The sequence below is a fragment of the Cimex lectularius genome, unplaced genomic scaffold (assembly GCF_000648675.2).
Source record: "Cimex lectularius strain Harlan isolate CLEC.00 unplaced genomic scaffold, Clec_2.1 scaffold365, whole genome shotgun sequence".
NCBI classification, from domain to species: domain Eukaryota; kingdom Metazoa; phylum Arthropoda; class Insecta; order Hemiptera; family Cimicidae; genus Cimex; species Cimex lectularius.
The window spans coordinates 16,105-32,548 of record NW_019392896.1 but is presented as its reverse complement, the minus strand read 5'-3'; the positions used below and the strand labels follow the sequence as shown (position 1 = coordinate 32,548).

The 16,444-nt window shown below is 33.6% G+C and overlaps 4 protein-coding genes and 1 long non-coding RNA gene across 6 annotated transcripts; 2 read left to right on the top strand and 3 right to left on the bottom strand.

Annotated features, from left to right (window-relative positions):
- Positions 1–976: 976 nt before the first annotated feature.
- On the top strand, positions 977–5,312 carry LOC106673444 (histone RNA hairpin-binding protein). Its single transcript, XM_014405565.2, has 5 exons — positions 977–1,229; positions 3,549–4,173; positions 4,322–4,438; positions 4,534–4,677; positions 4,737–5,312. The coding sequence occupies exons 2-5, from the start codon at positions 3,557–3,559 to the stop codon at positions 4,915–4,917; spliced, it is 1,059 nt and encodes a 352-aa protein (XP_014261051.1). The 5' UTR covers positions 977–1,229; positions 3,549–3,556; the 3' UTR covers positions 4,918–5,312.
- Positions 5,313–6,261: 949 nt separating this feature from the next.
- LOC106673448 (zinc finger protein 525-like) lies at positions 6,262–7,460 on the bottom strand. Its single transcript, XM_024229174.1, has one exon. It carries the CDS (start codon positions 7,208–7,210, stop codon positions 6,329–6,331), a length of 882 nt encoding a protein of 293 aa, XP_024084942.1. The 5' UTR covers positions 7,211–7,460; the 3' UTR covers positions 6,262–6,328.
- Positions 7,461–8,949: 1,489 nt separating this feature from the next.
- LOC106673446 lies at positions 8,950–11,148 on the bottom strand. The gene is made up of 4 exons (XM_024229173.1): positions 10,812–11,148; positions 10,603–10,750; positions 10,405–10,542; positions 8,950–10,342 (listed from the first exon to the last, which is right to left on the bottom strand). Exons 1-4 carry the CDS (start codon positions 10,919–10,921, stop codon positions 9,848–9,850), a joined length of 891 nt encoding a protein of 296 aa, XP_024084941.1. The 5' UTR covers positions 10,922–11,148; the 3' UTR covers positions 8,950–9,847.
- On the top strand, positions 11,145–14,458 carry LOC106673445 (phosphoglycerate mutase 2). Of its 2 annotated transcripts, XM_014405567.2 has the most exons (6): positions 11,156–11,249; positions 11,398–11,447; positions 11,676–11,783; positions 11,841–12,073; positions 13,866–14,130; positions 14,192–14,458. In XM_014405567.2, exons 1-6 carry the CDS (start codon positions 11,206–11,208, stop codon positions 14,359–14,361), a joined length of 870 nt encoding a protein of 289 aa, XP_014261053.1. In that variant the 5' UTR covers positions 11,156–11,205; the 3' UTR covers positions 14,362–14,458. The 2 variants fall into 2 exon arrangements, with proteins under 2 accessions (XP_014261054.1, XP_014261053.1); XM_014405568.2 differs by lacking the exon at positions 11,398–11,447 and having other exon boundaries at positions 11,145–11,249.
- On the bottom strand, positions 12,990–13,859 carry LOC106673449. The gene is made up of 2 exons (XR_001341391.2): positions 13,406–13,859; positions 12,990–13,286 (listed from the first exon to the last, which is right to left on the bottom strand). It is a non-coding gene; the product is annotated as an uncharacterized LOC106673449 (long non-coding RNA).
- Positions 14,459–16,444: the final 1,986 nt, after the last annotated feature.

Below are 16,444 nucleotides of genomic sequence, written 5' to 3'. Positions count from 1 at the left end.
ATTCCCACCGTCGCCTCTGGCCCTTTTTATAACCCCCCCCCACAATATGTACACACAAGAATTCGTCACCATGGTTAATATGCATAGATCACAAGGCAAAAAAAAAAAAAAAAAAAAAACCTTTTTCACATCTTACTTGTATTTGTATAATTCAAAGAATGTTTGTAAATCCCAGCCCTGAAGATGATTTAAATAAAGGTTGAAACCTGGTACAGTAAAGCAAATGTTTTTCTAAACCTACATCACACAAGACCGCATTTCACGATATCCATTTATCCAAATAATCTATAGGGATTGTTCCTGTCGGAAAAACAAGGATAATTATAAGAAGAAAACCAATACCACTGGTAGTAGAAACTAGAAAGGCGATGGCTAACCATTGATGTTTTTCGCCTATAAAGGGAAAAATAATTAACGAGTTTATCTTTGAATTTGTGAAGCTTTTACGCAATATCGTAATGATTTGTTGGATACATTTCAAATGTAATTAAAATTTGGTCATAATTGGTCAAAATAATATATATATAAGTTATATACGAGTATAAACATTGTGTTAAATAAATAAAGTAATGACAATGCTAGGATGCAGGTGTTGCTCCTAGAATTGTCATCAGCACTCTCTCCCACTCTAGAAATTTTATAAGGATTTTCATTTTAACAAACGTTAGTCTTAAGCCAGATTTCCCGAAAGCATTTCGACGAGATTTGATTTAGATTCATAAAGTTCTGAATGTATATCAGTAACTTATTTGTAATTTCTTTGAATAAAAGTTTTTAAAAACACGTTCGTCCAAAGAAATTATTTAACTTATATATATATTTTTTGAAATGATCGATTTTAGAAAGTGGGCGGCATTTTTGAAAAAAAATGAACCGTGAATGCTGAAACGTCTTAAAAAATTATCAAACAATTTAATTTAAAAAAGTTAAAAATAGGGGATAATTTGTTGGTAGTGTTATTTTAACGATCAAGTCAACGCAGTTGGTGGTTCGGGTGGAAGGAGTTTTCGCGGGTTCCGGGGGGAAACTGGAGCGAAGGCGAAGAATCCTCGCCGCTCGCGCCTTCTCAGTTCCCACTCACCAATCGTCAGTCGTCGGTCTGCCCGACAGTTTGCGTTATTCTCCAGCAAACTTCATTGCGAATATCGTAGACTTTATTCTCCCACCGGCCGCCGATTTCATTTTCAACCGACTTAGAGAAAATCTCGAATTTGTCCAGGATCATTAATGTACGTAAATTAGTTTTCTTTCATTTGGTGATTGTAAATACTAAAAGAATACACCGTAATCGTCTGCCACTTCCCCAATTGGGACCTGTTGGATAAATTCCCTGTCTTTTTTGAGCTCGTAAATTCAATTCAATGCCGTTTAGGTTATAAGGATATTTTTGATTTTAAACCTTTGCCTTTTTCGTTATTCTTGATCTTTGTATGTTAGGTCTCAATAAAATGTTACCGGCCAAATGTTTATGTGAAATGTTTAACGTATAACTAATGACGTTTATTCACTGTTAATAAAAAAGGACCTAAAGCACAGCTATTATAAGCGCGCTTATACAAGCGTCACCTGTTCTAGGGTACACGATAAAACTGCAACAACTTCATTGTTTCTATGTCTTCTTTACCAACTGGATTACATACCGTCATTTAGAAACTGTAATGAAAATAAATGAAAATTGTATCGAGTAATTTGCATAATTGTATAACACAGATCTAAATAAAATAGTAAGAACTTTATACATGTAAACAATATTAATTTAATGTCTGTTGACTTGTAGATAAATAGAACTCCCCCGTCCACTATTTAATGTCGGGATATATTGTAGAAAAGTTATAGTATTGTGCTGTATTTATTGTTGAATGAAATTTCAGTAGCTGTAGATTGTTTAATTGTAATTACAATTGAACTACTTGTGACTGAGAAAAAAAAAAATACAATTGAAAATGATTATTTAGAGACTGAGATGCGGTCTGGTGTGATGTAGGATTAGAAAAACGTTTTCTTTATCATGCCAAAGTATAACTAAAATAGCCTTCAAAAACTATTCACACCATTTTTTCCCAAAATTAAAGCTCCCACACCAGTAACAAATAAGTCTGATATCTGTTTAAGAGTATCTGGATAAGAGGGTAAAACAACATATCTATGATCGCAAATAAACCCAAACAAAATCCTACCATTTTGAACACCAACACATTTTCGATTTCAACAATCAAAAAATATTAAACACAGAACAAAACAAACATAAACGTAACTTTTTAGAAATATGTGGTAATTAGTGATCGTTAATCGATAATTATTCAGAAATGGTTTACATCAACAGAGATAAATGTAGCATCAATTACAGGACAGACCATGTAAACTCAGTTGCACCTATGCTAATATCATTAATCAAATTACCAATAACACACAAAACAATCATTAATACAACATTTAAAACGATCATTGCTCTCCACACATGTACCAAATCTACATAGTCTAATTCTTCAACAATTTATCTCTTTTCCCTATAATCCCAGTCTATAATAATCCTGAAAGGCTATCCAGGCCCGAAGGACAAACCATTACCTCTTTTTTCTCATTGTCCGCACCTTTCACCTCAATGAAGCTGACTCCTCATGTAAAAATGGTTTTCTATCCCTTATTCCTTCCCCACTTCTTCAAAGCCCTACATTTATAAATAAAAAACCTTAATATCTCACTAACACTCTCAACACGGCATATCTACACAGAAAACACACACTTTGAGAGAGTACAAATAGTTTGATTAAACCTAAAATTTCTATATTGTGTACATTATTGTATAAATTCATTTCCACATCTTCCATGTCCAAGGACATTTTTATACTTTAAACAATGTTTATAAATCCCAGGCCCTGAAGATGATCTCAATAAAGATTGAAAAGTTGGCACGATAAAGAAAATATTTATCTAAACCCACATTATACCAGATCGCATCTCACAATCTCTAAATGATCATTAACTAATAGTCATTACACACCACACAATTGAGAATATTATTTTCCATTTATGTATAGTGGTCTAATTGACTAAATTATTTATTTCAATTAATTATTCTTTTTACGTAAGGTCTTGGTTGAGACGAAAAAGTTAGTGTTATGAATGGGATTCAAACCCATGACCTTTGGCTCAATACTCCACTGCTCTAATTAATTGAGCTATCGTGACTTCGATTCACTCAGTCACCAACTCCCCATCTTCCTTTTTTCCCTCCACCAGCTTTCTCTCTTTTTGCCATTTTTCAAATGTCATGAAATCAGGATTCGATTCTAAGTTGACTTTGAGGTGGCTATGGGGGGATGTTAGTGAAGTAATACTTTGCTTATTAAATATTAATCCATTCATGTTAGTGGTCTAATTGACCAAATTACTTATTTCAATTAATTAGTTCTAATCCCTCTTGTGACACTAACATTTTAATCTCAACCAAGACCTTACATAAAAAGAACAATTAATTGAAACAATTGAGAATCGTGTTTGGTAGACATGTAACAAAATCATTTTAAATGTTTTATATTTATGTTCAGATTTTAAAATGGCAACAACTAAAATTGACCAAAAGGAGGATGATTCACTTTGGGATATTAGTGTGTGTAATAAAAGTTGGGTAGACATTGTTGAAGAAACCAAAAGTGATGAACTGAAAGTTAAAATTAAAGACAACACGATCACGAAGGAGACGCGTGTAACTAGACACAGTTTGAAAATTTTATCTGAAAAAGTTATCGAAGAGTCGTCTAAACATGGAGTGATTGACATTAACAACACTGAAGTCCTGAAGTCGGATCAACTACCCAACTTTGGAAAACACCTACAAGCAACACCTGAGAAAGTCTCTGTGAAAAACGAAAGACAAGATTTTCTACAGGATGACTTAAGTCTCACTGGTCATTTAGACAAATTCAACTTGGTTAGTCCCTGTAAAGTAGACAAGACTGAATGCCTGAAGAACAGAGTCAGTCCGAGGGTGAAGCGGACTCCTACGAACGGCGAGTCGAATAAAAGAAAATTTCCGATCTTTGATAATAAATCTGAAGGCAATGATGACATGTTAATGCCGAGCCCGAGTAAAATTCCAAGATCAACACCTTCATCTACAAAAAGGGATAAAGGGAGAAAACGACTTCGAGATTTGGGAGGAACACCAAACAGGTGGGCTTTTCAAATTATTTTATAGAATCTAGCGCAGCTCCTTTATGTGAACCTTTACCTTACAGTATACCTTAACCGTTGTGACCATCCCCTTTGTTCTTATGTATTTGTGTATGTAGTAACTAGCTAGTCATGAATGCATTTTCAGTGATAAAAAAAAGAGGGAAGCTGAAACTGATCCTGAAGTTATTGCTAGGAGACAAAAACAAATTGATTATGGGAAGAATACTATAGGTTATGACAGATACACTCAACTTGTACCGAGGTAACAATTTCATACCTCCTAAGTAATTCTGATTGTTTACATTTTTTATGTAAAATTAAATTGCAGGACTAAATATAATTTGTTTTTCTCCCCAGGGATGCAAGAACAAAAATCCACCCCAAGACGCCACCAATCCATTTAAAATTCAGCCGAAGGGCCTGGGATGGTCTGGTAAAAGTTTGGAGGCAACGATTGCATTTTTGGGATCCTCCATCTGAAGGAGGGGGCAATCCCGATTGGTAGGATCCTTTTGATTTATACAGTTAAATGTAAGAAATTAACTTGCGCAATATTTCAGTTTGGAGATAAGTGACTTTTCTGACTATTCATCAACGGAAGGTTCACTTCCTTCTACTCCTGTCCAAGAATGGAAACGGCAAAGGAATTCCAGGGCCATGAAGAAGTTGATTCCAGAAAATAAGGAAGAGGTAGTGGAAGTTGATTTTGCTAATCAGGGTTGCACCCCATTGGCCGATTAATTTTATTTCCATTATTTTGCAGTTTAATTTTTTTTTTAGCCTCTTCATTTTAAAATGTATTTATTTAGTGTAGTTATGCTCTTAATTATGACCTTTTGGATTCATGAATTTTCAGAAATATAAGTTTGTATATCTCATTTGGTATTTTTATTTTGTGGAAACAAATACGGATATTTTAATATATTGTAACTTTTGTAATAATTAAACATTACTTGTACTTTTTTAGTTATTCAATTCTTCATAAAGCAGTATTTTCCGAAAATTTAGAGGCATGAGAGCAAAAGTGTATTATAAACATATTACATACTGTTTTTTTGTTTTTATACAAGTATGTAGTATGTAGTTGTACTTGTGTTTTGTATTCTAAATTAAATTTATTATTTATCGTTTTACTATATTTCTCTTTTCCTGTACACAAAGAAAACAACAATATACAACATTTTATGAATATATCCTAAATGTTCCTTGTAAAACTAGTATATTTAGTATTCAATCTAAGCATATATTTCTTATAATGTAATATGACTTTATGAAAGGTATAATTTATTTTTTAATTATATCAGATTTCTCATAACCCTCTGCTAGTTGCTTCTTAAATGAAAGAGGAAAAGTTTTCAGAATAGGTTTTTTCAATTATATTTTCTAAAATGGCATGCCATAAAATAAGATCTTATAGATATATGTTTTGTAAATACAATGAAGCAATAAATAATTTTCATGATTTTTTTTTTACATATACAGCAAAAGTGGATTGTCTTGTAGGAAGCCTTATTCTTGAATCGTAAAAAATATAAGTAATTGCTTTGTTTTTATCCGGTATAATCAATGTCCCAAATTAATGAAATTGTTTCTTTTTAAAAAATTATATAAAAGATACATATAAAATTACAATTTAATAATGCAACAAGCATACAAACAAAAGATAATTTTAATGTCGTACAACGGCTCAGGAATCGAGGCTAGTGAATGCGTGTGTATGTGCAAGTTTACAAGAAATATGTGAACCTGTCCGCAGAAATATATTCTGAATAAATGGATTGAGATAAAAAAAAGTTTACCATTTTCCATTGTTACAAAGAGCTCAGAATATTAGTGAACCTAAAATCTCCATTTAAAATTGTATAAAAATTATTAAAAAATTGTAAATAGATTTAGCAAAACAATGCCTAATCCAATTATGAGTAAAAAAAAAAAAAAAGTAATACCTTATTACAAACATTATTTAAAGACTGATAGGTTTTTATAAACAGTACATTACCGAATAAATATCTAAAAATTAACTTCCTGTATAATTTTACAAAAAACTTGAAAAGCTATAAGGAATAAAAATAATAAATGTTCAAATAAAATATGCTTTTGGTTTTAACAATTTGATTTAACGGTATCACTATACACAGTGTTATATTAAAAACTAAGCAGATGATATGTGTACATCATTTTCACAGTTATGAATTAATTTATGTTTTTTAAGTGATCTTAAATCACGTGTAGAGAAATCACAGAATGTGCATTTCAAAGGCGTTTCACCAGTATGAATCCAAACATGCCTGCGTAAATTGGCCGGCCTACTGGCTGTATAACTGCATTCAGTGCACTTATAAGGTTTCTCTCCTGTGTGTATCACCATATGACTTTTCAAATCTGACACTGTTGCACAAGCATAGTCACACAATTCACAATCGTACGGTTTTTCTCCAGTATGAGTCATTACATGCCTCTTAAGATTGGCTATCCTCGCAGAAGAATAACTACACTCTGTACATTTGTAAGTTTTTTCTTTTGTATGAATGAGTTTGTGGACCCTTAACGCGCTGAACCTCGAACAAGAATAATCGCATTCATCACAGGCAAACGGTTTCTCACCGGTATGAGTCATTTCGTGCCGTTTGAGATCACCCCTGCCTGAGCACGAATAATCACACATGCTACATTTGTACGGCCTGGCACCAGTGTGACATCTCATGTGGGTCTTAAGGTTCCCCGCGTAGGCAGAGGTGTAATTGCAGAAACTGCAGGAGTAGGGCTTTTCTTTCGAATGGATACGAATATGACTGTTTAAGTCACCAGAACGACCGCAGCTGTACTCACAATGGGGACACTTAAATGGCTTTTCTCCAGTGTGTACCTTCATGTGACTCGTTAGATTTCCTGATTTTGAACATCTGTAGTCACACATAATGCAAGCATACGGTTTCAAGCCGGTATGCGTTCTCAAATGGCATTTCAGATCGCTCGGTCTTGCCGTTTCGTACGGGCACTCGTCACACTTGAAAAGTTTAACAGTAGTGGTCATTATACTGAATAAAAAGGAGAACGACCTGCAGTTACAGTACACATGTAAAGAAAATCAACTATATACAAAAAAAAGTAGTTTGTATTGCCTCCTTTATTGAGTCGCGTTTCCATCTTATAACAACTTCATGTTTACCATATTTCCAACTGTAACCTGTCAGCTGCCTGCACCCTTTGCCAGACTACAATCGTCTCTTTCCTCCATTTTTCAAAGTCTACCAATGGGACATTTTCACATTAGACATTAAATTATTCAGATAATACGCCCTGTTTAATAAGAAAATTAAGTAATTAATTATATAATTATTTTTTAATGTGTAGTATTTAGTGACCATTAATTAATGATTATTTGTAGTTCCTGAGATGCTGTCTTGTGTGATGTAGTCATAGAAAAAATTTTCTTTATTGTTATCGTTTCAATCTTTAATTACATCATCTTCAGGGCCTGGGATTTACAAACATATTTTTTAAGCTTTAATTTCTTAAAAATAAGTATATTTATATAATGGGATTTTTTAATGAATGAAAACAGTAAAGCGTTGTTCAAATTATAGTTTCATTGGCATTTCATTTTACTAATAATTTAATAATTTATTCCTGGTTGTATAGTTTTTGTAGGTCTAAAAAAATTAAAAGTTAAGAAAGAAGTCAGGCCAAAAAGTCGACATTTTCTTTTACAATTAATTAAGGTTTTTAGTTGAGATGAAAAAAAAAAAAAATAGTGGCACGAGTGGGATTTGAACCCACAATCTTCGGCTAGATACGCCGCTGCTCTCCCACTTGAGCTATCGTGACCTCGATCCACTCGGACATCAACTTCCTATCTCAACCCCACCTTATGAGTTTTCCCTCCTTTTTCTTTTACTAACAGTTGTTTCTGATGGTTAATTTAATTGGTTTTCTTCTTACCTGTATTGTATCCAGTGGAGTACTGGGAGATTTAAAAAAAAAAAAATTTGGTATACATCTTTTTTAAAAATTAATTACATGTTTTGAAGTTTCTACTTTCTTCACCTCATCCTCAGATATGTGACAAGCTAGTAACATTCTTTATTTTTCTATCCTTATATTTTTTCCTCTTCTACTGCTTCCTCATTAGTAATTTTTATTACAATGTATGACAACAAGGATTATCCTTTGGGTTAGAATAAGCTATTCCCCATTGCAGGCTCGGGAGAGCAAGCTGACACTCGAAAGGATGAGGAAGGATCTCTTATTGAAGTTGTTGAAGGTACCTCGTTTTTTTTTTAATATTGTAAATGGCAAGGAGCTACTTATCACTTTATTTAATTTTATTTTCTTAATTTTAATACAATTATTTTAAAATGGTTATTGTTTTAATTTATTTGGGTCAGGTCCCGATTTTTGTTTTCTTCAATTAATATGTTTGAGTTCTGGCCCAGATATTTTTTCACACTAGTAAGAGACACGAGTTGCTGGATGCGAAGGGGATCCACACAAATATCACAGTAAATGTTTTTACTTTCTGTTTATAATTGTTTGTGATAATGTAATATCGACATATAGTTATGCAACAGAACAGATACATGAGAAAAATACAATAATATAAATATTACTAATATGTATAATCGAAGTCACGATAGCTCAAGTGCTGCTCATATTTAGCTGAAGGTCGTGGGCTCGAACCCCGCTTGTGACACTAATTTTTCATTTCAACCAAAACCTTATATAAACAGATTGAAAGAAGTAATTTAGTCAATGGACCACTAATAGATTTAGTATGTGTAATATGAAAAATGTAGGACATAAGATTTATTAAACTTAAATTGAGCATCATTCTGAAAGTTCTCACACATGACAAATTTCTTTAAATAGACTAAATTTAATTACTTACAATTTAAAATACAGTTTAGAGATTAGTTTACATTTTGTAGTTATATCTAAGCACCCAGGAAAATTATACTTGTACAAGGCAAAAATTCTAATTTATTAAAAAATAAGTAAATAAAAAATTTATTTATTGTTTGTTCTCAAACTAATCTTGAAATTGTGTTGATATCTGTGAAATGAAGCTGCTGGTTTGATCTCCTTGACTGGTCAGACTTATTTCAGAATTTTGACAACCACAGAATGTGACGCAAATCACACAAAAAACAATCTAATTTATTCAAGATTTAACCCTTTTTTTCTTTTTACAAGGTTGAATAAAACCTCAGGGTGCCGGTGTTTTTGAAAAAATGCCCGTTTGCAAGTATGTTACAAGCACTGTGACAATGCCTAAACTGTTGAGGCCACCAATGACCTGCTTAACCTCTAGTTAGTTGTTTTAATTAAAGCTTTCCTGTAGTTTATTTATAAATAATGCCAAGTGTGTTATTAATATGTTATTGTTATTAGAAGAAATCAACACTTTTAAGATGTACTTAGACAATTACATTAATCTGACAAGCAGGAATAATTCAAACTCATGTAGAAACAATTTAACACAGAATACAAATCACTTATGCCCTCAGCCAAAGCTGTTTTTATAGAATTTATTTACAGTCATACTAAATTATAACCAAAGATATTACAGTAATATGGAACATGAACATATTTGAAATATGTGTTGTAATAATTTGTGTATGTTTTATTTACACATTATTTGGTCAAATTTGTTGATGAAGATTATAATTTATCAACTTTTTTGTAAAAGTTGTATAATGGTATCTAACTTTTTATTTTGTTTTGTTTCAAAATCTTTAAACTGCTGGTTTATTGTCTGATACACTCTCTCTTCCAACTGCTGAATGCTTTTGTCAACATAGAGTTTCAACTCATTAAGACTTTTGTTATTATCTCCGTTATCATCAGTTGATCCCGGCATCAAGTTTGAAAAATATTTAGTCATATTCTTGCCCATTTCACCAACAGTCGTGAATTGGTTTAAGTAATTGTCCTCCAACATCTTTATTAAAACTTGGTGATCGATCTTTGTACGATTGGTAAGACCGTTAGTGAAATGTTGAAGAAACCTTTTCGCCCGTTCGGCCTTATCAGAAATTGGTATTTTCGAACATTTAAGAATCTCCTCAACGTTGTTAAAATCAAAAAAAGAAGGTTGTGTAGGTTGTTCATACCTCAACAGGAGCTTGACACCGTAAATCCATACTGAATTTTTTATGCCCAAAAACTTAAACAAAAATTAATACATTCAAAACAAAATCTTAATCGTATAATCAAGTTTGTACCAACTTTGATGGATACTTCTTTTGAGGGGTAGATATTCGGTTGAACATTATAAAAACTTATGTTCAAAGAGGAATCCAGCAGTGTGCAAATTTCTGTACCAACATATTCACCAAATTTGCCATACAATTCTACCATGCGTGCCTTTAAAAAATAAAATGGATTAAAACCATTGACAACAAAATTTGGGGTTAATTAATTTACCTCGCAGACAATTGATAATTTGACTATTTTTAGACAAGGATCTTCTAAAGTAATAGACAACATACAGTTCTCGTTCCCATCCGATTTGCTCAATTTCAAAAACTGTTCCTCGTTTATTGTGTGTTCAATCTCATCTTCGTATCGGCTTCTGAAAATTGAGTGAGTATCAACCAAAGATTCTATTTAGAGGAAAATAATGAAAACAAAACCTTTCTAACGGATCGTCAGCGTCGCCGAAAGTTATTACATCCTTTAATTGACATTTATCAGGCACTTCCCAACTGCAATTCAGATTGTACCTTATACTTGTTAAATCCATTTAAAATTTTAAGGTACCATACACATTACAAAAGATTAAAGTATTTCCAAAAAAGTTTACTGTTTTTATGAGTAGAATATTGTAAAATTGATAATCGATTTTTTTAAAAAAAATTCGTTTATCTATTAAATATCACATTAAAACAAAACAAACCAAGAAAACAGACATGATACGAGGGAAGAAGAAAACAGACTTTTAAAGATTCAAGTATAACAGAGATAAAACCTCTGGCTCGGATTGTTCGCCTTCCACGACTTATTGAAATTTCGTTGTATTTATGTGTAATGCTTTTTAGAAGAAGTACTTATATTATAAAGGAATATAATAGGTAAATAATTTTTTTAAGCTTACGATCTAAAGGTATCATGAATCGTCTAGATTCAGTTGGTTTATTTATGATAGTGGGGTAATAAAAGTAATCAACAAAGTTATTTTTGTATTTTTTTAATTACTATGAAAATTATTCTCTATTATAGGTTAAGATTCGTTCAAAGAAAAGAATTTTCATTAGTAAATTGCTTAAACGGTACGTAGTAGAGTTGACTTCTATTATCTATAGTTTAGGAATTTCTCGCTTGGCTCATTCCACAAAACGAGCTACCCCTACTGGCTACTACCAAAAATTAAAATATCTCGCTATCGGTTATATAATCGTTCGTTGTCAGAAGTGTCAGAACTTCAGAATTCAGACTTTCGGAGTTCAGACGTCAGTCGAGATTGTACTGTTTACCGCTGACGGTTTGTTTTTTGTCAGGTGCAATGCTTGGAAAACACAGGATTGTTATGGTAAGGCATGGGGAGAGCGAGTGGAACGAGAAAAATCTATTTTCCGGATGGTACGACACAAATCTCAGTTCAAAAGGTGATTTCCATCTGTCGAACGTATAAATGCTGGAGTTTTTACAGTTTGTCTTGGCAGGTGTGAAGGAAGCACAGCAGGCCGGATTGGCTCTGGCATCCAGCAGCTTCCAGTTCGATGTGGCGCACACATCTGTCTTGACGAGGGCGAAACGGACTTTGGACATCATCCTCCAAGGAATCGACCAGAAGGACCTCCCTACCTACGAGACTTGGCGACTGAACGAACGCCACTACGGCGGCCTCACCGGCCTAAACAAAGCGGAAACGGCAGCAAAGTACGGCGATGCCCAGGTATCTCGCTTAAATATCTGTTATGAACAATGTTGATCAAGGTATGATCTTGATGAAGAATGCAAATTTAGTTGCTACTGACAAGCTTTCCTCCTACCTTAATGTCATCATCAGGGCAAACCAACATTAAGGTCGGCGCCACACTAGATGGAAAGCGATGAAAGTTTCGCAATAAAAAATTCGCCCAACTCGAACAGGCTACATGTACAGCGGAAATGAATGGAATGATTACAACTGTTTGGATATGCAGTTGATAATATGACAGAGTTGATCGTGTACAGTACAATGAAACCACTTTTCGTTTTGTTTATTTACAAGGCAATGTTAAAACAGAAGAGAAAAAGAGAAGATTGGATTCATCCATTGAAGATGAAAAGGGTAGCACTTGGTCAGTTCTATCTGTATGGGCAGCACTTAATGCTATCCTGTCAAGTTCTTCCAATACTATGGGACGAGTATAGCTTCATTTGAAGAAAGTCTTCAAAATTCCACAGACAGGGCCTGTTCTGAACTTCCACAATAAATTGGTCCACGTCTGTCCTAGATCATCTTCATTCCTGAGGACTGTTTTGTTTGTCAACTAGTGTCACAGTCCTCAGCAATGTTGTGACTGAGTCGGTCTTCAAGGACATTTGAGATTGCCTGTAAAAACTTAAAGAACTCTTGTTAGATTCTAACAACTCTAACTCTGTAGACATATTTAAGGTGGTTTTGCCCTGATGATAACCTTAAAAAAATGGTCGAAAGCTAGGCAGTAGCAACTAAATTTGCTTTCTTCTTTGAGAATCATTCTTTGATCCAGAGTGTTGTACAGTAGAAATCCGTTTATCTCGGACTTGAAGGGTCCAGGACTTGTCCGGATGATCCGAAAATTTGTGATTTATTAGGATCGTGTCATAAAAATGAAAAAAACAAAACACGAAAGTGTACACTAGTATTTATATATCAAATTACAGTTGAAGTACTAGTCTTATATTAACTAAGTTCAGACACTTGTCTTGCAAAAAATTTATACATAAAAATAGCTAATAAAACTATATGTAATAAAAAAAACAGCCTTTTTGATGGAAGCCAACATACAAACAATACGACACAGCAATTTCTAATCTTTTAAAATAGGATACATTTTTTTATTTTTTATTTTATTTTAACAAAAACGTGACGAGGCCTCTCCGGCTTCTTCAATCATGTGGATAGAGATTGATTTGACGGCCTTTACAAATTTCAAATGACGAATTAAAAGTCCCACATTTGAATATATGAAAATAATAAAAAAATTAATATACATACATTGAGAATTATGAAAAAATTATAAAAAATATTTTAACATACGGGTTTGGATAAATGGGTTTCCACTGTAAGTGAAAAAGTGGTCAATACTTCTAATTCCAGTTATTGTTCATCCATCTTGTAAAAAAAACAAAAAACTGTCTGTTAGGATTGTCAGTGACAAGAACGATGTATTATTTATGCGTGGGCTGTGAGTTATTCAATACCGAATCGACTTCCACTCTTGATAAAAATTAAAACAATACATAAATATGTATATTCTTCCGTCAGACCATTGAATGTTTTGAGACACCAGACTACTACTAAAGCATTTGCACAATTGTTAAATGGATTTGGCTAACTCTTTTGTAGATTCAAATGTTTTGTTATGTATCAAACCAATAGGTAGTATCAAAGGATTTTAGCAGTTAGTCACTATCAGACGTAAACAAACACAATGAAAAACTGTTTGCTGCCTTTCAATTGAACATTAATTCATTGGGAATTCTCTGTTTTGAAAAAGGTACAAATTTGGCGTAGGAGCTTTGATACTCCACCACCACCTATGGATGAAAATCATCAATACTACAATTCAATTGTTGGTGATCCGAGGTATTCGAAAGAGCCATCCAAAGATGAATTCCCCATGTTCGAGTCTTTAAAAATGACAATTGAACGTACACTTCCTTACTGGTATAACAACATTGTCCCGGATCTGAAAAACAACAAAACTGTTTTGGTAGTTGCACATGGCAATAGCCTGAGAGGCATTATCAAACATTTAGATTGTAAGTACAATTTCTATCTATATCTAACTAGAAGATTTTTTTAAAATGTGTTTTTCATCAGGTATTAGCGACAAAGATATAATGGAACTGAACTTACCGACTGGCATACCTTTTGAGTACCAACTAGACAAAGATATGAAACCTGTCGTCTCTCTCAGGTTTCTAGGCGATGAAGAGACAGTGAAAAAAGCTATGGAAGCTGTTGCTAACCAAGGAAAAGCAAAAAAATAGTGCAATGAAAGGATTTATATTTGACAAGTGATATAAGAATTTTATATAAAAAAATTATTAAATTTGAATAAAAGAATAGTATGGGGATCAAAATAAATTTTTTTGTCCTCGGTGTTCAATGATTATTGATTTTGATAGTAGTTATCAGTACTCCCTTTAATACTTGTGAGATAAGCATTTATATAACATTCAAAGTAATCACTTCATCGTTAAAAAAAAGATAAGAGAAAATGATTAGAAATATAGAAATTGATATATAAAATATTGATGTATAAAAATAGAGACATTGATAGGAATTGATAGAAATAAGTCATAAAAAATTACCGAATTCATTTCCTTGGAAATTGTAATACTCTATAGGCTTTATTTGTTTCAATGTTCCAATTGGATTTGATACCACTTTAATCTGTAGACTACTAAATGAATGTGTAAAAAAAATGATCTTGTCTTGCCTTCACTTTTGCCTTAGAGTTTGGCTAAACAACATGATGGTAAAATTCTAAATTTTGGTAATATTATGCCATTATTGCAAATGTAAGTTTTCTACCACCGTAACAACCCATTTGGTTCGGCAATTTGATGAAGATGTTGCTCTCCCTGACAGTGTGCAGGTGGCCCCAGAAATTTGAAGCCTGTGATAATGAGTGTAACATGGTAGCAAAATGTTTAGGACCAACCATTTCACAGGCAGTCAACTCATCTGCCCAGGCGGATGGCCAGCAGGCACAAGTACTGCTCACGTTCTCATCCCCACTGGCTGACTCATCTCAATAGAGTCATCCTTCACACCACTCGCCTAGTTAAGTCAAATGGAAAGTGTTTCAACTTGATCAGTTCATTGAAGATATTCATATTAGTCCCGTGATATGGGAGAAGTGTGAGGAGTGTAGTGATAAAATTAAAAGAAGCGAAGCTTGGAGGGAAGTAGCACAACAGTATTTGAGAGAAAGCACCCGTTTCCCAATTTTATAACAATAGACAAAACCACACTTTTGTTTACTGGGTTTCCTCCTTTTTCGCAGAAGAAAAGCACAAGAAGTGCTCCTGCTTCCACGGGTTCTAACATCGTACTGGCGTCCTGTTGGGAAGAGCGGTTGCCACAAATTGCCTGGTGTGAAATGAGTCTTCACACAGCAGTAAACTAATAGAAATTATGAATGATGGAGTGAGTGGAGTTCAATCCTTTTTTTTTTAAAGATGGCTCCTACTCACATTAAGTTGTTTCGCAACAACTTAAAGGTTATAGTGGTGAAACAACTTAATGTGAGTAGGAACCATCTTTTTAAAAAAAGGATTCAGCAGTAAACTAATTGAAAGTCAGCCGGGTAACATAGTTGAATCAACAAACTGCCTCATCTGAAAGAGGCCAAAGAATGCTGTATCATCTGCGTAAATGCATAACTACATTTAGTTTTCGTTTTAGTTAAATAATTGATATGCTAAATAAAATCGCTCTCAGAATGGATCCCTGGGGTACCCCAGCTGATCTTGATGCAGCATTACCAGGCACTACATGTAATTTTCTATTTCTTTACGTAGCTTTTTATAAAGTAAACTAAATACTTGCGAAAATTCACTTTAATTAATAGGAAAAAGAATAATAGACCCCTGTGCGATAGTTTTAATACTGAAAATACAGAATGGAGCAATTTTGAAAGAAGAATGGGGTCTGGTGCCGAAGCGGGTGGATAGGTAGCGCAAGGTGTGCGTACGGTTGCCGATTGGAACGCTTTCGTCGCTTCCTGCTCTTCGACTTCGTAAGTGGGCTCCCCACCCTACTTCACCTGCTTCGGTCCCATTGGTCAGCACGAAACGCCGTATCCGTCTTCGTCGTGTTCGTCCGCATCGTTCGTAGCTTTGTTCGACAGAAAAATAAGTTCCACCGCCGTGTTGTGATTTTGTGCTTGAAAATAGTTTCAAAACTTAGGATAATGGATTTGCTGGCTCTGTGAATTGAGCCCTTAGTAACGATTCTAAGGAAGACGTCAATATTTCAAACATAACGGAGCAGTTTTCCAACATGGTCATCAAGTAAGTTATTTCTCGTCTACCAACTCAATTCTCCACGCTTATGTTTTAGTTT

Coding starts and splice junctions, on each gene's coding strand:
- LOC106673444 (XM_014405565.2), top strand. CDS start 3,557: ATGGCAACAACTAAAATTGACCAAAAGGAGGATGATTCACTTTGGGAT. Junction 4,174..4,321: donor TTGGGAGGAACACCAAACAG/GTGGGCTTTTCA, acceptor ATGCATTTTCAG/TGATAAAAAAAAGAGGGAAG. Junction 4,678..4,736: donor GGAGGGGGCAATCCCGATTG/GTAGGATCCTTT, acceptor GCAATATTTCAG/TTTGGAGATAAGTGACTTTT.
- LOC106673448 (XM_024229174.1), bottom strand. CDS start 7,210: ATGACCACTACTGTTAAACTTTTCAAGTGTGACGAGTGCCCGTACGAA.
- LOC106673446 (XM_024229173.1), bottom strand. CDS start 10,921: ATGGATTTAACAAGTATAAGGTACAATCTGAATTGCAGTTGGGAAGTG. Junction 10,543..10,602: donor AATTATCAATTGTCTGCGAG/GTAAATTAATTA, acceptor TATTTTTTAAAG/GCACGCATGGTAGAATTGTA. Junction 10,343..10,404: donor CAAAAGAAGTATCCATCAAA/GTTGGTACAAAC, acceptor TTTTTGTTTAAG/TTTTTGGGCATAAAAAATTC.
- LOC106673445 (XM_014405567.2), top strand. CDS start 11,206: ATGCTTTTTAGAAGAAGTACTTATATTATAAAGGAATATAATAG. Junction 11,448..11,675: donor ATTAGTAAATTGCTTAAACG/GTACGTAGTAGA, acceptor GTTTTTTGTCAG/GTGCAATGCTTGGAAAACAC. Junction 11,784..11,840: donor CACAAATCTCAGTTCAAAAG/GTGATTTCCATC, acceptor TTGTCTTGGCAG/GTGTGAAGGAAGCACAGCAG.